The sequence below is a fragment of the Thamnophis sirtalis genome, unplaced genomic scaffold (genome assembly GCF_051295495.1).
Source record: "Thamnophis sirtalis isolate CommonGarterSnake01/CBP01778 unplaced genomic scaffold, rThaSir2_p1.2 scaffold_1, whole genome shotgun sequence".
Classification (NCBI taxonomy): Eukaryota; Metazoa; Chordata; class Lepidosauria; order Squamata; family Natricidae; genus Thamnophis; species Thamnophis sirtalis.
In genome coordinates, this window is record NW_028261381.1 from 46,254,487 (window position 1) to 46,280,089 (window position 25,603).

Consider the following 25,603-nt stretch of genomic DNA (forward strand, 5'->3'; position numbering starts at 1 on the left):
GACTGAATCTTGACAAATTAAAGCATGCTAACAATCCCATAAGGCATACAGTCTTGAAACGATTAGGGGGGGGGGTGCCATTTCCACATCCATTCTCTCATATAAGCTATCTGAACTGAGTTATCCTCTGGAATGCATCCCCCCTCCTTCCTGGGAATCTAGATTACATTTCATCACACTTATACATTGGAAAAGAGTTTGCTGAAAAACAGGTCACATTAAAAAATTATGAACTTACGTTTAGAAGCTGTAATTCTACAGGTAGTCTTCAATTTACAACCACAGTTGAGCCCAAAATGTCTGTTTCTAAGTGAGATAGATCTTAAGTAATTTTTGCCTATGGCCTTTTTTTCTTGCCATAGTTGTTAAGTGAATCACTGCAGTTGTTCAGTTACTTCATGGTTGTTAAATGAATCTGGCTTCCCCATTGGCTTTGCTTGTCAGAAGGTCACAAAAGATGATCAGATGATTCTGGGACACTACAACCATCATGAATGTGAACCATTTGCTAAGCATCTGAATTTTGATCACGTGACTAAGGGAATGCTATAACAATCATAAGTGTGAAAATGATCATAAATCACTTTTTTTAGTACCATTGTAACTTTGAACAGTCACTAAATGAATGGTTGTAAGTTAAAACCTGTAATGGGTTTTGCAGTTCTTAAGTGCACATGGCAACAATACACCAACTACTTTTTTCTTTTATACAACCTCATTTACAGCTTTAATGATTAGCATAGTAAATTATGATTGCTCAGCAACTGCCAAGTGTAGATCTTTTGATACAAGCATTGTGTTTTCCCTTACTTTGTACCAGTTAGCAGCCCAGCTGCTACCTGTCATACCAACTACAATTGCCACACAGCATTCCTGCCACACAGAAGGTTTAATAATCAGTACCACATGTAACTAAAGCAAGCAAAGTAAAGTTGAATTGCTCTGTGTTCAAACTTATCTTTCTACTGATTTTCTGTTATTATGCACAAAGTTTATCCATTTTTTTGGGGGGGGGAAGCAATTATTGAAATATCTCTTTGGCTGTAATAACTAAAATTTATTTAGCTTCATAGCAACTAGGAAGATTCTACCTATTGTAAAAATAAAATTTAACTAATGTAGGAACTAATAATTTTAGGGTAGGTTTAATTGCAGTAGAAAAATAATGACTAATTTTTTGACTAACATATGAACATGAAAGCATAATCCATTTTCAGATTAAATCGATTTTCTGTACCATTTCAATATCTTTAGTTCTAATATGTATTATGTGTAGTATACAAATATATTTCTGTACGTAAATATTAACACCCTCATAGCTTATATATCTATATAATTCAGCCTTTACTGCTAAATAATCAGTTTACAGAAAGTGGAGAATCTCTGAAAGATGAATCACAGAAATTTAGATAATTGTCACATATTTTAATAACATGCTACAAAATCCAGATTAAAAGGGAATATGAAATATGAAAGTTATCAGAAATCTTGTTGCATGCTGGCTATTCTTGCATTTGTTGGCTATCAGAACTGTTTAGCTAAGTAATGTGAATCACGGTCTGGAAAAGATGTGCATGCCAAGAAGATGTTTTCCAAGAACAAACTGCCTTCTTTAATAATTGAGATTGATGGAGCAAGGAAAATGATTTACTAGCATCTAAGTTCCCTGCTGATCCTGTGATCTCACCTGCTTGCTGTAATATTTATACTAAATCACATCAAGAAATGCCACTAAAAATGTAAGGCAACCTCCTGGCAATTAGAAATAAAAGATTAGTTTCCTCTTTAACACTACGATAACGGTGTAGAACTAATATCCTGTCCCTTCGATTCTTAGAAATAAATACCTAGATTCTCACAACCTTTGGAAAGTGTCATGCATATTTTATATTAGCTTTCCTGCAACCTGCCATAGTTGGCTGATTTTAGTGTATTTTGAAATGGTTTATTTCAGAATATTTTAAAATCATGATATGCATAGTTCCATATTTACTTCCAAATTTTGACATAAACAGTGTCATGCCAATAAATGTTTAAGAACCATTTCTGCAGGGACCATTGACATCACCAAGCTGCACCACTAGACACTAAATCCTGGAGCTTGGCTGTCAACCACCTCACAGAATTCTAGTAAATTTAACATTTGACTCCCTCAATCTGGTGTGAGGAATCCCTGTGCATATGTAAATTATAAACAGTATGCCACTGCTTATAACTCTCTTATGTATAGGGATTTCTTGAATCTGGGAATGGAAATTGGTGTTTTTGAAATAAGAACAAATGGTTTTTTCCCCCTTTCGAATCTGTTAAATGGGTAACTTTCGGTTAAGTCAAAGAGACAGACTCCAAGGTATCAAGGAGGCACTGTTGTAGCATACTCGCTGATAAATGTCTGCTGCAGTGTAAGCAGTGGTGGGATTTAAATAATTTAACAACTGGTTCTCTGCCCTAATGACCAGCTGGGTAGGTAGTCATGTGACTGGGTGGGCATGGCCAACTCAGCATCACTCACATCGATGGGTGCTTCGCCTTAGCTGTTACAATATAATAAGGGTTAATGGGAGAGGCAGTTTCTGTAAGCAGGGCAATAAAGATTAGGCTAGAAACAACACCAGAATGTTTCCTTCCTGCCTTCCTTACAGGATTAGCCCTGTAAAGTGGAAAAAAACCAAAATGAGATTTCTTCCAATAACCGGTTCTCTGAACTGCTTAAAAGTTAACAACCGATTCTCCGAACTGCTTAGAAAGTTAACAACCAGTTCTCCCGAATAGGTGTGAACTGGCTGAATCCCACTACTGAGTATACACATCCAGTTTCTACAGTAAATTTCTGTAATCTAACTCCCTTTTCACTTGGCTTAAATGGCCTCTTCTCACTCTATGATTCCATTAGCCAAAAAAAAAGCTAATGCAAGACATGGTGTTCTACCATAGTACATCATTTGAATGTGATTCAATTCCTTTTTCCAAAAATTTTTTTGTAAATAAATGTGTGCTTCCATTGAAATTGAGCTGAAGAAGAATATTATTATTTCAGTTCTTGTATTGATTATTGAATAATGATGGTCTAGTAGTTTTTCTCTCCTTGCTATTTTTTAAAAAAATATGTTCACCAAAGAAAAGGTAGGGAAGGAGTGAGGGAGAGAGAGAGCACGCGAAAAAGAGAGAGAAATCTTCTAGAAGCTTTTCTATTTGCATTTCTAAACATTGTATACCTTATTGTAAGTTGAAAAAGGATTTGGTGAATAAGGGAGTCCCAAGGGAATAACCGTTAGCATCATTTATTTGATAAAGATAAGCCAAAAATATTTTTGTAACTCTCTAGAAAGGATTGAAAGCTTTGAAATATTGTAGAAATCCAAGTCCTTTTATAGCAGACCTGCAAGAAAAATGTTTAACCATATTAACTACATAGAGCATATATCTGACAAAGAAGCACATTTGATTGACTATAAAACTGTGTATGTGTATGTAAAATATTGGCTATAAATTGTGTGTATTATGCATTTGTGTCTTTAGTTAAAAGTTACTATGTTACTGACTAGGTCAATGATATTTTTTTTATTATTATATGTATTTTGAAATGAATTCATATCTATTGTGTGTCTTTTGAGGGATAGCCTCGGAGGCTATATTGAGCAAGACTAAGGGCTACATGTGGTCTGCCGTTGTTGGGCTGCACACTTCTATTATGGTGACAGTTTTGATATTCTGCTTTATTTAGAAATAGGTTTCCCACTGTTGCCTTGGTTTATCCTAGCTAAACCATGCTGCTTTTCCTTCTTTATAAAGTGCCTTTATTTGTGAGAAAGATGAGCTTCTGCTAGATCCATTTCAAACCTCTGGCATCGTATGAATTATTATTCTGATATCACATTAGTCTTTGAAATTTCAAGGGTATTACAATTTTAGCTGAGTCTGTTTTGACGGGATAATCTTCTACTGTAAAACTATAAAAATAGAGATAATTAAGCACTGCCTCATTAAACAAGTGTATGCTGCCAATTCAGGTGTAGAGAAGGTTTTAATTATGAATATACAGTAGTGTAATGAAACAAACAAAATGTTAAAAAGTTAAGATATTTATGTAGTTACTTACCAAGCACATCTAAATTATATTAAAGTAACCAAAATATTTTTACAATTGCCAAGGAATGTCACAACTTTTGAGCACCTCTAATGTTTGGAAATTGAAAGTCGGGGTCAGCAATCTGTGGCTCTGGAGCCACATGTGCCCCTTTCATCCGTCTGCTATGGCTCCCTTTTGCCAGTCGGCTCCACAATTGATAGGACTTTCAATTAGGACAGGTAGAGGACGTTGTGCTAGGAGAAGATTCTATGGTGGAGGAACCAGACTTCCGGTCGGCTCCAGAATTGAATGGAGGGCTTCCGATTAGGAACTTTGTGGCTCTTTAAGTGTTTAAGTTTGCTGACCCCTACTCTAGGTCAAATCAATATTAGATAAAATCTAGTTAGTTTTCTTGTAGTAACTATAGTGTTAGCAAACAGAGCAGAAGACTTTGTATACATGTTATATTATTATAATACAACTTCTCTGACATCATTATGAAATAATGTCCCAATGAAATGCAGTATTAGTAGTTCTGTTATCATGCTTTTTATGATTGGATTATGAAGCATTTCTTTACATAATACATATATCAAGTATAACAAAAGTAAAAATTTGGTATATGGGTCAAAATACATATTTAAAAACATTGATCAATAACACTGGGATCAATAATGACAAAACTTAATTTAAAAGTACTCAGCTCTGAAACTAGCAAATAGGCCTATACGGCATTTCAGAATCGAGCTTCTACCTGATGGTTTCTTAAACTATATGTTCAGCTTGTAGGTAGGGATTTAGAGACACAAGTTTTGTTGAAATAATTTTTATTACAAAGCTCTTAATATGGAGAAAACTAAAATCTGCAAACAATAACTCCAAAGTTGCATATAGATAGAGATAAATACAGACAGAGATTCAGATATATAGAGATAGAGATATGTAGTGAATTCAAGGTTCAAATATTACTTTTCTTTCTCCTGCTGATGAATCCTAATTGACTTGTCTTATTTGGAAGGATTGGTTGACAAAATGTGTACTGTTGCTGCAATGAATCAGCCTACTTTCAGGCCCTTTGCTTCTGATCTAGCCCTCACGCTTAAACTCAAAGGCCAAAGGGTGCGATAAGTGTGCTTCAGTGTTCTTTAACAGAACCTGACTCTGTGAAGGGGCAGCCTTGTAATTCTAAGATCTAATAGCATTTAGAAGACGCAGGTTTGGAATACAATTCTGTATGTGAAATCACCCTTTTCCCATCAAATCAAAGGACCACACTGCCCTAATTGGGATTTAAAAAAAAGATTTACTAACACAGTGCATGGGATTCTATCATGCATTGTTTGTAAAGATTATTTCTTATATTAGGAAATGTCATTACTATTAGAAAACATTATTCTACCTTCCTCCGTGAAGATTCTTGATAACATGTTCATATTTACAAATGGTTGCCAAGTGCTCTGCAATCATGTGATTGTCATCTGCAATCTTCTCTGCCAACTTCCCCAGAAAATCAATGGGGAAACTGGCAGGGAAGATTGCAAGCAGAGAGGACATTGGATTTCCATTCTCCCAGCCCACTGCAGGATTTCCTTTCTCCTCTGAGCTCTTCACAATGCTGGCATTCACTGGAGCCCCTCCTCTAGAAGGCTCAGAAAGGCTCTGGACAGGAGGTGGGGAAGGCTAGGAAAAAAATCCAGCATTCTGAGACATTCAGAATACTGGCATTTGCTAGAATTTTCTGTAGAATGGGAAATTGTTACCTCAGAACACTAGCAGTTCACCAGTGTTTTCCTTCAGAACACTAGCAGTTCACCAGTGTTTTCCTTTCTCTTCTAGAAGGCTTAGAAATACTCTGGAGGGAAGGGGAAAACATTTGCAAATGCCAGCATTCTGAAAAGCTAAGAAATTCCTTGGTGTGCGGGAAGAATGGATCTCAAATCTGGCAGAAACACTAGTGAATGCCTGCATTCTGACAATCATTCTCCCCGGTGAGACAGGGAGAGGGCCTGGGCCTCAAATGTAGTGGGAGGTCTGGACTCTTTCCCCCGTGGTCCACTTCAGGATCCATGCGGTCACCTAATCATCACAACTGGGAGAGCCAGGATTGTGGTTGCTGAATGAAGTTCCCATGTGTCATCTTGATTAACACCTGTTTGATTCAACACCCAAGAGTCTGAATCCAATTGTGGTCATAAGTGGGAGGCTATCTGTAATGAACTGTCTGTAAGCAGAGATCTAAACTCAGAGACCTCCAGAATTTAACCCTGAGCTACATATCTATTGGAGCCTGCTCTGTGGCAGTGCCTGCCTTCAGAATGAAGTTTTCCTCAAGATTTGAACAGCCCCCAACCTACTGATATTTCAAAAAGCCCTCAAGTTCCCGGGTTCTTCATTCCAGCCTTAGGGGATGAAGTCTTTTTCTTTTTCTTTTTTTATTCTTTCAGTTTGTCATTTCCGACACCTTTATTCATTTTTACTTTGTTTTTGTTGTTTCTTAGTTTTTAAATGTATTTAATGATTGATAACCATCCAAAGAGTTAGGCAGCATATGTAGTGTTATTCTTCTTGTGGCTATTTCTGTGGTGGAACTGATTCTTGTGGGTGAGAAGAAGGGAAACTTGCAGACTTCTCATCTTTTGTCTTTAAATTCAGTACTTGCATGCAACTGCTTATGTTTTATAGAGAAAGGAAATGAAAGGTTCTCTGTGATACCACACACCTGCCTTTTTATTCAGCTTTAAATTAAGCACTTAGCACTTAGCACAAACTAAGTATAAAGGAAGAAGAAAGGATAGGAAGAGCAACAACAACTTTTGCCCTTTGTCTGCTGGGCAAGGATCTCTTCTCTCCAAAAGTCAAATGGATATGGTCATAAAGAGGCCAATGGGAAGGGTCAATCTTAGAGATAGATGAGTGGAGATAACTGACTTCACTCAGGCTCCTCCATAATCAGAATCTTCACATAGGAGGATCCTTCTTTCTGTCTTCACATAGAAAGCTTTTTCTGCTTTTCCTCATAAAACACCACTTTGCTGCCTGAACTGGCTTCAACAGCAGGACTGTTGAACAGCCTTTTCCAACAGCAGGGTACTGCTACTGAGGTGCAGGCTTTGCTGTGAAAACATCTCCTTCACATATGGTGATCTTAACATTGTGGCAAGGAGGGTGCATGAATTGTTTTTCTATGTATCAAGCCTGCACCGGTCGGCATAGTCCAGGGATCCCATTTCCTCTTTTAGATTAAGATAGTTGACACAGTTTGAGATATTGTACAGATCTACTGTCACAGATACAGAAATGTCCTTGAAGAAAATATGTGAGAACCCTAGCTCAGGAAAGCATGAAGATGAAACTCAATATTGACCTGCCTTGACTCTCTTTAGTGTAACAGAGATAGAATGGGAAATGCTGTCAGACTTTCAAGATTCTGTTATACAGCCATATCAATGGAGCTCCAATATTTCTTGTGATGTTTGTTTCCTGAGCTAAAGCATCTTAAACAGTTGAAAGCTCTCTTCATGGATAATGTGGTACAGAAATTTTCCGATAAATCTTTGTACAGAAATAGTTTTTTTAATGTTCAAAATTCTTTGGTAGCAATAGAATATTAGGTGTGTGTGTGTGTGTGTGTTTGTGTTTGTGTGTGTGTGTATATTCATGTCCACATTTGTTCAACCAGGGATGCATCATACTTCCTTTTAAGCTATGAGACAGGGACGTGCAGTCAGGGGAGGCAGGGGAGGCAGAGCCTCACCACTGCCATCATAAAAAGAAAAAAAAATGTAAAAGAAAAAAGGCTGAGGTAGTTGCTGCCAGAGTCACAGTGGATGACTCTGCTTAGTGCTTAACTGTTTAAAATAGCCTCTAAAAAGTGCCCTCTATAGGAAGAGGTGGGAGAATGAGGTGCCTCATCTAGTCTGACTTTATGATCACTCAAGCAGAGCTAAGCAAGGGTTAAAAGCCAAACAATTCCTGATGTAATGAGTCACGTTGTTCACCTGCCTCCTGTAGAGGGCATTTTTAGAGACTTTTTAAACAGTTAAGCAGAGTCATTCACACGGTGACTCTGGCAGCAACTAGCTCAGCCTGATCTCAATTCTTGCCTTTTTCCTTTTACATTTTTTTTCTTTTCATGATGGCAGGCAAGAGCAGACTTGAAATCCTCTCTTAAACAGCTGGAAAAGGTATGTGTGTGGGTCGGAGGGAGGGGGAGGAATTCAAACTTCATCCTCAAGTGTAGATCCCTCCCCAAGTGTAGTTTGATTGCATGCAGAGCTACGTTGCCTTCTCTCTTTCTCTCTCTCTCTCTCTCTCTCTCCCTTCCTCCCTCCCTCCCTCCCTCCCTCCCTCCCCCCTCTCTCTCCTGGATAAAAGTATATAAGCCCAGCTTCACTGATTACAAATTTAAAAAGGCAACGTGGCTCCACCTGTAATCAACAGCTCAGATTGGAAGGCAGCAGGGGAATGGGGGGGGTATGGTAGGGGAGCTGCTTTCAAGCCATTGGAAAATATATCCAATCCAACTTCTGTGTTTGTGTTTGTTTGAGAGTGAGTGAGTGAGAGAGGGATCCAACTTCTCTGTGTGCGTATGTCTGTTTGAGAGAGGGGGGAGGGAGGGAGGGAGAGAGGGAGGAAGGAGGGGGAGGGAGAAGAAAAAGAATGAAGGAAAACTTTTTTGCAAAGGAGAAAAACAAATGCTGTCGCTTTAAATCGGAACTGAACATGCCTGGCTGTGGAATTCTGGGGTTGAAGTCCACAAATCTAAAAAAAAATTTGAAACCCCTGTGTCAGTGCCTCACCAGCCATAAACCTCACTGCATGTCACTGCTATGAGAAGTATTTTCTTGGAACCAACTTAATAAATGACAGAATTATGCGTAATGTAATTTTTGTATTGAACATAATAATAGGATCAGCATATTGATTCATGGAAATATTTACATATCTCCATTGAGATAATAAAATCTGAAATCATAAATCCATGTTTGCCTTAAAGCTTGAAGGAAATAATAGATAAAAATAGCTGTTGTTATTTTTAGAAGCTTGAATTTTGGTCTGGTTTTTATTGTTTTATTCACATATAGATTATAGGTAGTTCTTAACTTACAACCATTTGTTTAACATTCAAAATTACAACACTAAAAAAGCAATTTTTGTCTGATTCTCACACTTATGATCATCATGGCATCCTCATGGTCATATGATCAGAATTCAGGCATTTGGCAAACAGTGTGTATTTAAGGTGGTTGTGGCTTTTGGTGATTTCCATTTGTGACCTTCCCAGCTGACTTCCAATAACCAAAGTCAAAGGGGAAAGCCAGATTTGTTTAACAACCACATGATTCACTTAACAACTACACTTAACAGTCCTGACAAATTGATTGTAAAATTAGGCGCAGCTGATTTAGCACCCAATTTGCTTAGCAGTGGAAATTTTGAGCCAATTGTGATCATGTCAAGAATTATCTGCATTTAAGTCTCCCATTCTGATTCCAAAAATAGAAATGTACAAATTATCTACAATATATAGAGAATTTTTATTTAAGCTCATTTTTGAAATGTGATGGAAATATGTACAATGCTAATAATTGCTAATTGGTGCTATTTGCTAACAGCATAGTATTTATCAAATAAACATATTTTTCTTTCCTTTCTGCAATTTATCTACTCCCCAAATTTGCTTGAGAGGGTTGGAGAATCTTTGAAACAGATGATAGAGACTGTTAGTGAGATAAATAAAAAAGTGTCATTGTATTTTTGCAGTACTTACTTGCAGTTGTTAATAACAGTTTTATTTTCTTAACACTTTCTGGTGACCTTTCTTAGTTATCTTATTAAGAATCTCTGTTTAATCTAAAATTTGGAATATAGCTTTTCAGTTTCAAGTATATAATTCTGGTCAGTGTGTTTTCTTTCTGAGGTGCCTTGGGTGCAATCTCAAAACATCTGGAGCACCATTTGACTGCATTGGCATTGACAAAATCTCCATCAGTTAATTGCAAAAGGCAGCTTTACTTGGAACAGCTTATATCCTGCAATCTGTATAACACTATCAAACATCTGCCTATCTCAGGTGGATAAAAAAGGCCAAATCCAATCTAAACTGGCTAATTATACAACCAACCATGACAATATAATAAATATAATTTCTTTTCCACTCAGTTCAGTTCAGGGTGTATCACATTTGAAATTTTGGTTTAGCTATGTTGAGCTTATTTGATTGTAAATTAATTAACACTCCAAAGAAGATGACTTTTTCATGAGATAATTAATCTTTATGATAAATTTTAAATAAGCAGCACAAGCCCATGCAGATTTTCTAGATGTGCCTTTTTGCAGTTTAGACTAGGTTGACAGGCTTTTTTCATGTTAGATGAATTAGATCTCTAGAAATGTCTCTTTCTTATATTCATTTTGGCTTGGCAAAATACTGTTGTTATGACAGTAATATTTCACAGTCAAAAATGTTAATACTATCCATAAATTCTGTTCAGTGATAAGCAAGAGATGCAATAAATCATCTTAAGTAATTGATGTTGATTGAATAAGATAAATGATGCTTCAGGTAGTTATGACCTTATCATTTAACTTCATTGTAGCTGTTTAAAAATATTTTTTAAGTTAATGTAGCATTCTGGGAACTACAATGTCAGTAAAGGCTAAATAATAATGATTCTAAACTGTACCACTACTGTCTATACAATATCATTTTAATGAAAATCTTAATCCAAAGTATTTTGAAGCTTCAAGTAATCCATGCCTATTAGATATACCTATCATTTTGCATGAATAGCTTAATAGCTGAAGAAAATGTCAGTACACATAACAATAGCATAAGGCAAGGTATAATTTGTTCAAGAGTGATATCCTCATAAATCTTTGAAACTCAAAAATCTCCCATAGCTGAACTTGAATATTTCAGGAGGTTTAAACATTGCACATTGTTTACATGCTTATGAGCTATACCTTTTGTAAAAGTAAAGAATGCATGTTAATATCCAATGATATTCCTGATGAAATACATTTGGAATATATTATCAGAGAATATACTATTATCAAGAAAGTTGTGCTTGAATGGTATTGAGTTCCTTGAAAACAATTGAGAAGTTAAAGAAGAAGATTTATGAATTGGGTGCCTAGACATAATGGAAGTGAAGATGGTTGTTACAAAGGTTATTGTCATTAGTAAACTGAATGTCAGGTTCCAAGTAATGCATCCTTCACAAATTGAACTCTCAGGCATTCCTTTACTCAAAGTATAAATTTATTAGGATACACCATTTTGGCACTAACTAGTGAAAAGCCTGTACTAAAGTTTCCGGTTTTTTCACATCAATATAAGTTTTAGTTTTCTCAAGTTTCCAAAACGATCAGTCACATTGTCCAACTAAGATGAGAATTGGCTGCTTGGCGACTTCTCTCCTCCTCCACCTCCTCCTCCTCCAGTCAGCGAGGCATTGGAATGTGCATGACTCAACAGCTAGTTATTCTGTAGTTGCTGAAGGGTCTAAATTATGTCAAACTGAATTAACATTAGAATACTCCAGAATACCAACAATCCCACACCATTTTAAAATTCAGGCTTGACACTGAATAATTTAGAGGTGGGTTGCTGTTGTTTTTGTTAATCTATTCTTATATAGTTTGTTTTCCTCATTATTCCCATTTTTTTCAATTGGATTTACTTACTTTATTGTTTTTTACTTTACTGTATATACTCAAGTATAAGCCTAGTTTTTCAGCCCACTTTTTGAGCTGAAAAAAGCCGCCTCGGCTTATACTCGAGTCAGTGAAAAATTTGCCCGAAATGGAGGAGAAAAAGGGGCGGGGCCATGCCGCTGGGTGACGCTCGTGAATGGCCCAGCGCCCCTGAGTTTCCCCTCCCTCTGTGTCAGTTTGCCACGCAGCGTGCACCGCACCATCCCCCCTCCTCACGTTCTAATGTAATGTAGGGCTATCTTACGATTCCCCTTCCTCCCCCTCCTGCCGCTCTGCAACGATGTCCCACCTCCTCCTTGTTATGGCAAGCAGCCACATAGCGATGTCCCACCTCCTCTGGTACAGTGATCCAATGATAGGAATCACTGTGCCATGTGTCATAGGAGGCAGGACATCATCATCACAGCGGGACATCAGCATCATGAGGTGAGTGAAGTATTTCATTGAATACACCGGTATTGTGTGATAATAATTTGTTATGCAGAGCAAATTTTTACAATGGCTACTGTATATTTAATGGGCACAGGCAGGCTGTATATGTTATTCAATGGGCAATGGCATTATTGGTATCTATTTTTATTTTTGAAATTTATCGGTAGCTGCTGCATTTCCCACCCTAGGCTTATACTCGAGTCAATAACTTTTCCAGTTTTTTGTGGTAAAATTAGGTGCCTCGGCTTATATTCGGGTTGGCCTATACTCGAGTATACACGGTAATTTATTTGGCCCACTACTACTTAATCTTTCTCTACTTTAAATCATGCCTTAAGTAGAGGGAATATTATGTATGTATGTACCTGTAATATCACCAAAATAAAAACTTGTATTGAAAGAAGTATCAAGTTCTTCATGTGTAAGTTCTAGAAAACCCCCAAGATTTATTTAGTGTTGTTCCTTTTCTGAGAAGTCATATTTTATTGAACACATCTTGGCAGACCTGTAAGATTTTATGCTAATACAATTTGGCCAATTCATTGGTTATATTTTATAATAGTAATTGTACTTCAGGATAAAATAAAATTTAACAGAAAGCGTTTGTTGATTTCTAGTGGCATTTGATAAGAGTTTACAGTTTTAGAATCCAGATTTATATTTAAATCTGGATTTAAATCCAGACCCAGGGGTCATGTGACTTTGCCCAAGGAGAATCCACTGCTTTCTAAATTTTAAATTGGATTTGACTAGAATCTTATAGTTAGTAAATTCTACATTGGGAGATTGCCCAATGCTCTGTAATTAAACATTCTGATCAGTATGATACTAAATCAAAAATTAAAGAGGTTATTTTACAATCCAGATGATTATATTTATGGGTATTTCTTATTCCTTGTTTTACAGGTTTTTCATTATTCTTATACAGCTTCATATGTGATATACAACATACAGACAAGGTAAGATAATGTTTGATAAATGTTGCTTTGAGTACTGAATGCTACAAATGTGTCCAAGTAAAATGTTTACTTTTTTCAAGGGAAGTTTGGGAGCTAAATCCTCCAGAAGTAGAGGACTCAGTTTTACAGTATGCAGCATGGGGTGTACAAGACCAGCAACTGGTAAGAAAAATTTCCATGTTCATTTTATCAGCTGATCTATTTTAAAGTGTTAAGAATAGGATAGAGTTTATAGGAAATACATTTTTTATTTGGGATTTGTATGCAATCATTCTTTGGTTTTGTTTTCTAAGCCACCTTGAGTCACCATGTGCAATATAAATTTTCTTGATAAATAAAATAAATAAATAAATCATTTCAAATTTTCTATACAAAAGAGCAATCATATGTTTAAAAATCTCTAAGAGTAATTGGTTGATCAATCAATCGATTGATTGATATGGCTGCCCACTCATAGCAATAACTCTGGGTGTTATATAAAATTCAAACCACAGGGCTCTGTGGAGAGCTTGGTGGTCTCTAAACTTGGTTGTTTGCTTGAGGATGTTTTGTTACCAGATTAGGTAATATCTTCAGTGGTAGAAGAGAATGGGATTTGCTCTCTACATATTGTAGCTTGCCCTGTCGATGTGATTGGTGATGTTGCTTTCTTCTTGTTCCCTGAGTAGGGTGTTGTTTACTGCTTGACTATTTACTTGAGTTGGTAGTTCCTTGATTAGGAATAAATATTAGTAACATACATTGCATTAGTAAAATTCATTAGAAACAAACCAACATGAAACATAGTTAAACATGTTATAAAAAAAGTTTAGTTTTTCACCAATTGGGGGTTGGGGCGCTACGTAGTCTATCGATTCCCTGCCACAGGGCCTCCAGAAAATAAAAAAAAAACTTTAAAAAAGAAGATGATGAAATAAATGTCTCATTTGTTGTCACAATATTATTTAGATCCATAGATCCAAAATTAGTGAAAGGATCTATAGTAGCAGTACTACACAACATACCCAACCTAAACCAATTCAGGTAGTCCTCAGCTTATGATACAATTGAGCCCAAAATTTATGTTTCAAAGTGAGATATTTGTTAAGTGAGTTTCGCCACAATTTACGACTTTCCTTGCTGCACTTGTTAAGTGAATTGTTGCATTTGTTAAGTTATTAACATGGTTGTTAAGTGAATCTGGCTTCCCCATTGACTTTGCTTTCAGAAGGTTGCAAAAGGTGATCACTTGATCCTGGGATACTGCAATCATCATAAATATGAGTCAGTTGCCAAGTGACTGAATTTTAATCACATGACCCTGGGGAAAACTACAATGATCATAAAGGTGACAAATGGTCATAAGTCACTTTTTTCAGGACTGTTGTAACTTTGAACAGTCATTAAAAGAATTGCTGTAAGTCGAGGACTACCTGTACACTAAGATCAAAACTATCTACCTACCCACAAATCAAAGGAACCACTCTCAGGACTCATAGTAGAAGCTGTAATGTAGAATCTAGAAACTAAGAATTCCCATGTATACATCCAAAAGTATAGGTCTCATACATAGATGATACCTTTGACAAAATAAAAAAGAACAACTTGAAAAGACACATGAAACAATTATTTTCCTTAAAAAAAATTCAAGGAAAGAAGAAAATAATAACGAATTGATTCCTGGATATCCTCAGAGGAACAGAAGAAATGGTGTCAAATTAGAAACACAAACCTATCAAAACTCTACCCACATCAGATAACTCAGCAATTGGGACCATTTTTATTCAGCACTTGGATTGGATAGTAGAGTCTTTGGCTCTCTGAGTCTGGTTGTTTCCTTGCAGAAATTTTGTTAGCCAACCAAGTAATATTTTCAATACTAGAACGAAGAGAGGTTTGCTCTCTGTTTACATACAGCATCTTGCCCTGTTAGGTAACAATCAACAACATTTTCAAAAGGATAAAATTCACAAGGGAAGAAGAAAATAGCACTGTGCTCTTCCTGCATATCCTCATCAGGAGATGAAACAGTTTATTGAAAAATTACTTACTCTAACCAGGCATCCACCATCAAATCAACAACCCACCTCCTACAAAAGGAGCTGCGTAAGAACATTTTTCAGATTGGAATGAACACATTGCAGCAAACCAAAACAAGAAAAAAGAGTGCTTGAGTGACCACTCAAACCATTATAGCATCAGCTGTGAAAATGATAACATTGCCATACATTCAAAAATCGCATACATTCAAAGACTACTGTTACTGCCACATGGCATTACTGTAGCACACAAACCAATTAAAGGTCCCTAAATCATCTTAAATAAATCAATACATAGTAGCCTAAGAAGAAAAACATGAGTCATCTACAACATACATTGTAAAGACTATAGCACCCACTATGTAGGAAAGTAGGGATAAGATTAGCAGCATGTATTCATCAACACCAAGTACCAGTAGCAGTCAGAAGATATAATAAAAATGCCTTCATTTCACAATAGATGAATGGAGTTAACCATAGTTAACCCAGTTAACCATAGTTTCAACTGGGAAACTGTGAGACTCCTAGACAAAGCTAAATTCAAAATCACTAAGGAATTCCTGGAAGCTTGGCATTCAGTCATCAATTGGCACATAGAAATAAGCAACATTTACACATCATTCAAAAGAGATTTTTTTAAAAAATGTCACCACTAGTGAACACCCAGATAAATACTGATTAACATCAGGATTAATATCAGACAAACAATCAAGCAATAAATAACAGTCTAATCAAAGAGAAAACAACACCCTGACCAACACTGACAAGGCATCTACTGTATAGAAACTGAGAGCAAACTCCCCTTCATCCTACCACTAGTTAACTAGTTAATTCTAATATTACCTAGTTTGATAAGGAAATATCTGTAAGGAATTCACAGTTCAATCCTGAGTGACATATTGTATACCATGATGATGTTTGAGTTAAAGGCCATGTGTATATTGATAATAGCACACTTCAAATGGTCTGATAATTTTCCCCATAATTTCACAGATATAACACGAGAACAAGGTGAATTAATGGATCAGGGTCATTTTCTGAAACTGACTTCTTATTAAGAACTGGAATTCCAATTAAATGGTACTTCCAAAGCCCATTTCTGCCAGGCAATTCAGAAAAATACCATAACTAATGGTATCAAATGTTTCTGAGAATTCCTAGATAAATAATAAGACATATATTTTATTTTTAAAAATAAACATAAAGACAAAACAAAGGTAAATTCATAGCTTTTACATATAAGAGGAATTAAGTCTTGAAATTAAGGTTCTTGATACTTAACAGTTTGAAAATATGTATGATTTATTGTACTGTTTGATCATAATATGGCAACAGAGAATACATAGAAGTTCTTCTATAGCAGAAAATTCTGTTAAAAGTCCATAAAATCAAATATTTTAAGGATATGTTGGTTCCTCTGTTGATAATCAAGTTGGCATGAGCACTTAAACATTACTTGTAAGAATACAGCTCACTAAATAGGAGCAAAAAAGCAAAGCTGAAGTGAGAAGTAATTGCATCCATCTGGAACATGACTTGTAATTTTTGAATACGGTAATTAACTATATCAATTTGTCAATATATTCCTGCACAACAACAAAATGCCAGGCAAGAAATACCAGAATTATACACAGAGCAAAGCTGTGTCCTGTTTACCAACAGGTATAAATGTTTCAAAATGTGTATGTTCCATAAGTTTGAATGTTTATTTCCCTGTGCAAAATTAATAGGCTACAACACAGTCACAAGCAAGTAATAATAATAATTCCATTCTTAATGGATAGTTTCTTTTAGCTGCTTCTTCTTCTTCTTCTTCTTCTTCTTCTTCTTCTTCTTCTTCTTCTTCTTCTTCTTCTTCTTCTTCTTCTTCTTCTTCTTCTTCTTCTTCTTCTTCTTCTTCTTCTTTCTAGCATGTACCTTTAAAAAAACAGTGGAAATATTCTTCAATAAAGAAATATTAGAATGTTTTAATAAATGTTCATATATGGAATGCTAAGCTCATATTTTCAATGTTAAAAATCAATAGAAGTGGTTTCCCTAGTTGTAATAAAAATAAATAATTTGTGAGGGTGTAATGGACCATATTTCCAGTATTCTGTATTCATTTTGGTTAGTTGATTAGTGATAACTTATCATATCATAATGTCATAATGTGTGTCATGAAAAAATAATTGATTGAGCAATTCAGACAATTAGCTTTTACACACATACTTTGTTGAAAATTGGTGTTTGGCGTAGAGCAATCTGTATTATTCAGTCCCTCATTTGTGCTGCAAAATGTATTATTACATTATTAATTAAGGAAGTTTTCATCTAATTATCAGCATAATAAATATGAATGTTAATATCATAGTCATTAATATTTGTATGACACTTCTGATGCTTCCCTACATAGATTATCATCTATGTACAACCCCCTCCCAATAAACTTAATACAGGAATTTCATTTCTTTACAAACAGGTGTAAAAACAAAATATTGTTCTAGTGGCTTATTGGCAAAAAGAAAACAATATTTAATGTGTATGCTGCAAGATTGTACATCTTATATGTCAAAAGATGTAGGAGAGTTATTCCAATTTTGAGGCATAAAAATTACTCTTCCTTCTTACTATATGTTGCACAATTTATGTGAAATTTAAAACAGTAGATCTGTCCTATTGTAAAAATCAGATCAAATTATAAACCTACTAAGACTGACATGTTTATACTACTAATTGTTAGAAAGACAGACTAATTACAACAAAGATTAGAGCTCTAATTAGATGCTTTAATCATTGGCATCTGAAAGAGAGGAATTGGGTGGGTAAATAGCAAAACATATATCATCACATCACAACACAAGGCACATATGTTACATACTTCTATGAAGCATCACAATACATCTACAAAAGGCCAAGATTTGTATCATGACATCATCAAACAAGTTTTTGCTCATCATGGCCTGTATCATTGTATCAAACACCTTTAGGTTAGAGCATGGCTGTCAAAGTCATGGCCTGTAGGCCAGTTGCATCATGCGCTCACCCACCCACACCCACATTCAGTTTAGTTAAAGGGGGGAAGTCCCAATTCATCATGTGATGCCACTGTGATGATGCAAGTTTGACACCCCAGAGCAGGGGTGGGTTCCTGCCAGTTCTAACCGCTTCTAAAGAAGAGGTTCCACAAATCTACAGTGCCATTTAGAACCGGTTCCAGCTCCCACCCCCCGCCCATCCACCCATCATCAAGATGAAGAGCAAGAGGAGGAATTCTGGGAGTTGAAGTCCACAAATCTTAAAGCTGTCAATTTGAGCACCCTTTTTCTAAAGGTTTAGGGGTGCAAGGGTCTTGTAACTTGACAGCTTTAAGATTCAAATGTCAGAGTTTCTGAGCCAACATTGTGGTTGCTAAGCAAGAGTGTTGTTAAGTGAGTTTCACCACATTTTACAAGTTGGTCACGCCCACCCAGTCACATGGCTGCCAAGTTACTCCCACCCGGTCACATGGTCAGCAAGCCACTCCCACCCAATCACATGGCCGGCAAGCCACTCCCACAAAGCAAGTCACACCTACAGAAGAGGTTCTAAAAATTTTTGAAACCCACCAGTGCCCCAGGGTTAGAGGATAGATGGGGAATAAAATAAAATATCTCTTGTTATCATGGCAATCTGTATGCATGTATATAAAATAATTATCTTCTCATCCCTATGGTAGAAGACCCTCAATCTTGGGTCCTCTACCAGAGGCCTGGGAGTTTGAGGGTTCTGTGAAGGATCTTAGCTGTCCCTACCACTGCAATCTTCTGGACAGAAAACTCTGATGTAGCTCCTGGGCTGTGTTGGAGCCACTCTCCCAGTTTAGAAATCACAGCCCTAAGTGCTCCTAGCACTACCCTGGGACCACTTTGGCTTTTATTTTCCACATCAGACCTTGATACTTCTGCAGCTTCTTTTACTCCTTCCTGATCTCTATGGAGATTCTCAGTCATTTAGGTTATGGTTGCCCGTAAGGTGCTTTTTTCAAGAGGCAACTGGACTTTCTGGTTTTACTTTGAAGATGTTTCACTTTTCATCCAGAGATGATCACTGGTTTGAAAGAGGGGCTAAAGAGGCCATCTATGTCAAAATTGAACTGTTGCAGCAGATTGAGGTTTGTAATCTACTTACGAAAGATCAGGACTTGAGACCACGAAAGAAGAGAAACAGGTTTATTGAATGCATCGAGTTCAGCGTGTTCACACACCAAAATCTGAACTGCCTGAGCTCTGCCCAGGATCCTACTTTTATGCCGTGTTCCACACTGTGCATTCTCAAGGCATTTCCATACACGAGACAAGCATGACATTTCAAAAGGGGAAGTTCACTGTGGAATGTTACAGAGAAGTACATAAAAAAAATACAAAAAAGAGAAGTTCCTTTAATGGCCTAAGCTGTCAGCAATTTTACCTCTGTTCTATCTCTCACCCACGCCTGGCTTCCTGTGCCTCCCTTTACAGGGTCTTGCCACACTGTTCAGCCCTATTTTTAATACTTATGAGGAAGTTGGAGAGAAAGTTCACTCCAGCTAAAAGTCAACTTTGGAACTCCAGGGCACTAGAATGAAAAGCCAAACTAATCTGAATTTATTCTATTAAGACCACCTAACCTGGCCAGCCACTGGTGGGTTTACCTGTGCACCCCCTCCTGCATCATTCCCCCCTGTTGAAACTACACCCAATCCTAAGATTACTGTGTAATTTCATAAATGGCAGGTTCCTCTCCATTAAGCTTGAGCGCAACATATTTGCCCGAGCGTCCTTCTTCTGAGTGTCCCACCAAGGCCAGGACCTTTGCAATGGCCCATTTTTCCATCAAGAGGGATAAAGAGTTTGTGATAGTGGACAAAGATTGGCATAATGCAGGGGATGATTACACAGCCTGCTGCGATCAGGCCAATCAAGGCAATGATGGCCTGCAACCCTGGCAGTTTTGGGAACCAGGAGTTAGAAGTGAAGGTTAAATCAACTCCTTTCCATTCCTACCCTGGGAAATGAGTGAGTTGCCTCATTTCTGTGGTGAGCTGCTTAATGACACTTCCAATCTCATCAATTTGAAGGCAGCAATTAAACCAGTTGAACTTCCCACAGACCCTCCTTCCCTTGCGTGGAGATAATCAAGAGCCAATCGATTTTGGTACACTGCAGTACGGAGTTTGTCAGTGGCAGTGGAGAAGATATTCAAAGATTTGTCAGTCCTCTCCCCAGCCAAGTCCAATACTGCCTGCAAGTGCATGATCCAGTTGATGGGGTGCGGTAACCCCAAGACCCATCCTCAGCCCAAGTGGCCCTCCCATATGTGCATACGATTCTCTCTGAGCTCCACATGCCGGATTTCTCGTATTCAGCCAGTTCCTTACAAGGAAAGTTAAAGAAGGCTGTGTCCACCTCCCTCTTCTGATGGGTGGGGCCCACTGAGTCATACACCGGGACTCCTAGCACCTGTTGTGATTGGATGGGCAACAGAAAGAACGAAGGTTTTATCCATCCAAGAACACAGGGAGGACTTCGTAGGCCAATGTGCCACGAATCCAATGCATGTTCTCCGGGGCTTCCCAAGTGCCAGATGGGGTTTGTGGCTTTTTCCCATTTTGTCCTTCTGTGGATCCTGCAGGCATTGAGTGCATTCCAATGGAGAGGGGGTAATGGCCTCCCTTGTGGCCCTGGGTTCCCTTGGGGCTCCCTTTTCCTTCCCTTGTGGGCCGCCCCTCCCACCCTCCTGAGGGGTGCGTGTGGGACAGGGGTTCCTACCCTGTTGTAGGAGTGGCTCCAGGACCACCATTCCCTTTCCCTGTGTGTTTAGGGTGGCTATAGCTGTTCTGCTGAAGGTCTTGTTAAGTGTCCCCGCATGGCATTGATATGTTTTCAAGTAGTTGGATTGGGTTATCCAGACCTCCAGGCAACTGGCTTTAGCACTATTGTTGCGTGTTACACCTATGCGCCAGTACTTACTCAGATCTTGTGCATTCATGCTTGACAGATTTTTTAGCCAAGCTGTCTCCTCAACAAATTGTACCACACGTCAATATACAGGGCCTGATCCAGATGTCCTACATCAGGATCAAACACTAACCTATGGACATTCAAAGCTATGTTGTGATCAAAAGTGCCTTTGTTGGGCCTCCCAAAACCAAAAGTGGGCCATTCAGATTCACAAAACTTTTTAAGCTCATGCCTGCTCCACTCAATGCCATAATCCTGAGTCATATACCCTTCTTTAAAATTATTTAACATACATTGTAAGGGGGTCAAGGGAACACTTCTGCCCCCACCCATGGCACTCCCCTCCCCAGAAGCCCTGTCTCAGCAGAGGGAGAGGGATATGACATCATCTACCTCCAGTCTACAACACAGTCCTTTCAACAGTTCCAAGAAGTCTCCACACCCATTTGTACTACTCAGGTGACCCGATGACACAGATAAACCTCCAGGTGGCCTTAATGACTTGCTAAAATGCAAATGAGCAACTATCTGCAAGGAGTATAAATCCTTCCATTCCCCACCATCCAGGCATAACTGAAGAAGCTTCCTGGATGAGAAGTAAAACATTTTCAAAGAAAAAACAGAAAGTCCAGTGGCCTCTTGAAAAAGCATCTTTGGGACACTCCTTCCTGATTTTCCTCTTACTTGGCACCACTACATCTATCACCACTGTCTGCATGTGAGTGTATGTATGTGAGTATGTATGTATGTGTACATGTGTATATTTATGTGTATATATAACTGTGAGAGGGATCTTGGAGTCCTAGTGGACAACCATTGAAATATGAACCAGCAGTGTGCAGCAGCTGCCAAAAAAAATATAATAATTCTAGGCTGCATAAACAGAGGGATAGAATCAAGATCACGTGAAGTGTTAATACCCCTTTATAATGCCTTGGTAAGGCCACACTTGGAATACTGCATTCAGTTTTGGTCACCACGATGTAGAAAAGATGTGGAGACTCTAGAAAGAGTGCAGAGAAGAGCAACAAAGATGATTAGGGGACTGGAGGCTAAAACATATGAAGAAGGGTTGCAGGAACTGGGTATGTCTAGTTTAATGAAAATAAGGACTAGGGGAGACATTATAGCAGTGTTCCAATATCTCAGGGATTGCCACAAAGAAGAGGGAGTCAAACTATTCTCCAAGGCACCTGAAGGTAGAACAAGAAGCAATGGGTGGAAACTAATCAAGGAGAGAAGCAACTTAAAACTGAGGAGAAATTTCCTGACAGTTAGAACAATTAATCAGTGGAACAGCTTGCCTCCAGAAGTTGTGAATGCCCCAACACTGGAAGTCTTTAAGAAGATGCTGGATAGCCATTTGTCTGAAATGGTATAGGGTTTCCTGCCTAGGCAGGGGGTTGGACTAGAAGACCTCGAAGGTCCCTTCCAACTCTGCTATTGCAGTGTTTTTCAACCTTTTTTGTGCGAAGGCACACTTTTTTCATGAAAAAAATCACGAGGCACACCACCATTAGAAAATGTTTAAAAAAATTAACTCTGTGCCTATATTGACTATATATAAAGTAATTTTCCCACGGCACACCTTACACTATGTCATGGCACACTAGTGTGCCGCGGCACAGTGGTTGAAAAACACTGTGCTATTGTATCATTGTGTGTGTGTTTATGCACACATACATACATACACATACAATACACACACTCCTTGACTTACAACAGTTCATTTAGTGACAGTTCAACAATGACACTGAAAAAATGACATGTGACCATTTTTCACACTTGCAACTGTCGCAACATCCCCATGGTAACATGACCAACATTCAGATGCTTGCGAAGTGGTTCATATTTATGATGGCTGCAGTGTCTTGGGATCATGTGTTCAGCTTTTGAGACCTTCTGACAAGCAAATTCAATGGGGAAATCCAGATTCACTTAACAATCATGTTGCTAACTTAACAAATGCAACAATTCACTTAACAACTGTGGCAAGAAAAGTCATAAAATGGGGCAAATTCACTTAACAAATGTCTCACATAGCAACATAAATTTTGGGCTCAATTGTGGTTGTAACTCGAGGACTACCTGTATATATTATATGTTTCTGCACCTTCATTCCTTCTGGGGGCAAAGATGTTTTTTCTCTGACCATTGCCCGGGTGGCAGCTCTTTTCTTGTCTCTCAAGATATTCCTACAGACCGTTACAGTCCCAGACATCCTGTTTATTGCCTTGAGGATAAACAGGAAAACCTTGGTTTAACAAACATAGAAGGGTAGAAAAACTATCCAGTAACATTGTATATTCATTGTTGTTACTTTGCTCCAACAACAATGAATAGGTAAGGGTAATGACCTCTGACTATTCTTGATTTACCCTTCCTACATATACAACCAGTGACATCCCTTTTTTCATGCTCTGGTTAATAAAATGTGTTATCTTCTGTTGGAAAAGAATTCCAATACATCTCAATTCAGTGACCCCTAAAATGTCAAGCTTTATGACTTGCATCCCAGTAAATGCTTATAAATTGAATATAGAAGGGGTATTATTTCTCTGTCCCTTTGAAGAACAGAGAAAGTTGGCCCCAATTCAGTAGATATCTCCTGAAAGCTTCCATTTCAATTTGTCTTTTAGCAATTCAGCTGAAATTGTTTTCATATTTCAGCTCTCCATTCCATGTCACTCTAGAAGATTGATGAATCTTGGGAAAGGCTTGGGGATGGGTTGGATGCCATTCTGTACAATGGAGAAGGGTTGTAGGGAATTGCTTTACAGAAGGAAAGTGGAAGCATTGGCAGCAGAATTGAGTGATAACTAACTAGGGAACTGAGTTCAAGGGGAACTCCAAGGATTACAGCTGTTTTATATGGAACAAAAATGAAAATGATTTCAAAAATGTTTAAATATATTCATAAAAGTCAAAGATTTTTATTTAAAAAAAACCTTTTGAATATGCATTGAACCTGGCTGTGGCAGAATTGTAGAAATATAACTAAGAATAAAAAATATTAAACGTTGTTGGCCATTTAGTAACCTTGAAGTTCTTGTCACTTGGGCTATTAAATTAGGGAAAGAACAAGTACTCTTTACGTGATATGTGATTTTTGAATGTTAATATAACAATTTAGTGCATGTTCGCTAACACTATTCAATTTTCAAAACAATTTTTAAATAGTAAACAAACCACAGCAATATTTAAAGGTTTATATTAAAAGATACTCAGGTTTTCATGCCATGGAACCATTTTTTCTGCCACTTAGCCCCATAGAATCCATTCAGAGTCCTTGCAAAACCACATTTGAAGAACTCTTAAGGAAACCTTATGGATATCCTTTGAACCTTCTCTCTTTAAAGAATCCACTCCAACTACCCAGCAAGCAGAAGTCTAATATTGAAGGAACTATCTTTCAAAAATATTCTGCTAGGTAGTTGAAGCCATACATAACAAGAAGATAAGTACATATATTCTTGCTTTCTGTCAATTCAATTTCCAATACAAACTAAACAATGACTTTCACTTCCTTTATATTGCAACACAATGCAGAACAATAAGGACAATAAAGAGAAATAAATTACACAGTCTGTTAGAAAATTATAAAATGTACCTTACCTTTATTTAGTCATTCTATTCTGCATATTGGAAATCTTCCTTCTCTTCCTTTTTTCCATCCTTTGTCTGTCTGTATAAACTATGAAGAAAGCTAGAATTTTTTCTCCCTTAAAAATAAGCAACCTGGATCTATATAATAAAGGAAATGAACCAGTACATAAAAAAGCTTTCTGATTTATTCCTGACATGTTATCTTATATCCCATCATTTTCAAAATACGGTATTCAGACCCTGGGAGCCATTTCATAATTTTTTTGCCCTACATCATGGCCTGAGCTTTTTTCTGACTGTATTCCTGCATACCATTGGGGAATAACCAATAATAACTCTGCATTTTACTTCCTCAAAGCTTCACTTGCTACACCAGTTCCCTTCCCTCCTAAGCCAGTAGCTAGTAACTCATGAAGGCATCTCAAGAAATGAAAGGCAATGTATGCAAATATATAATGATAACATTGTTCATTTTTAAAGTGCAATATTATGCTGAAACAGGCTAGGTTCTCCAGTCTGTGCAGGATTTGCTCTTTTTTCCATATTCTAAGTGGACACTGAACGGTTGAAGAGAGCCATTTCATAATGGCACCTGGTGGCCTGAGAACAGGCAATGATAATTGAACTGTACAGTGCAATTATCACAAGTGAAGGCAAATATACATGTCCCAGGATAATGTTGCGAGATCAAGATTGAAGCCTGAGAAATGACCCCCTTGCCATTAACATGAGTGCTGATTTACCACCATCTTATCAAGTAGGAACCAAGGGCTTGGTAGCATAAGGAAACAACTTCCAATCGTCAACCATCAACATACCAATCAACCAATAGGAATAGCT

General features: G+C 37.5%; 1 protein-coding gene across 1 annotated transcript in view; it reads left to right on the top strand.

The window, feature by feature from the left end:
• The window catches only part of DPP10 (dipeptidyl peptidase like 10), a 273,664-nt gene that overhangs the window by 163,420 nt on the left and 84,641 nt on the right, over positions 1 to 25,603 (top strand). Inside the window, exons 6-7 of the mRNA XM_087707706.1 lie at positions 13,127 to 13,179; positions 13,260 to 13,341. Of these exons, the coding sequence (XP_087563832.1) occupies positions 13,127 to 13,179; positions 13,260 to 13,341 (135 nt within the window). The remainder of the gene's footprint in view (positions 1 to 13,126; positions 13,180 to 13,259; positions 13,342 to 25,603) is intronic.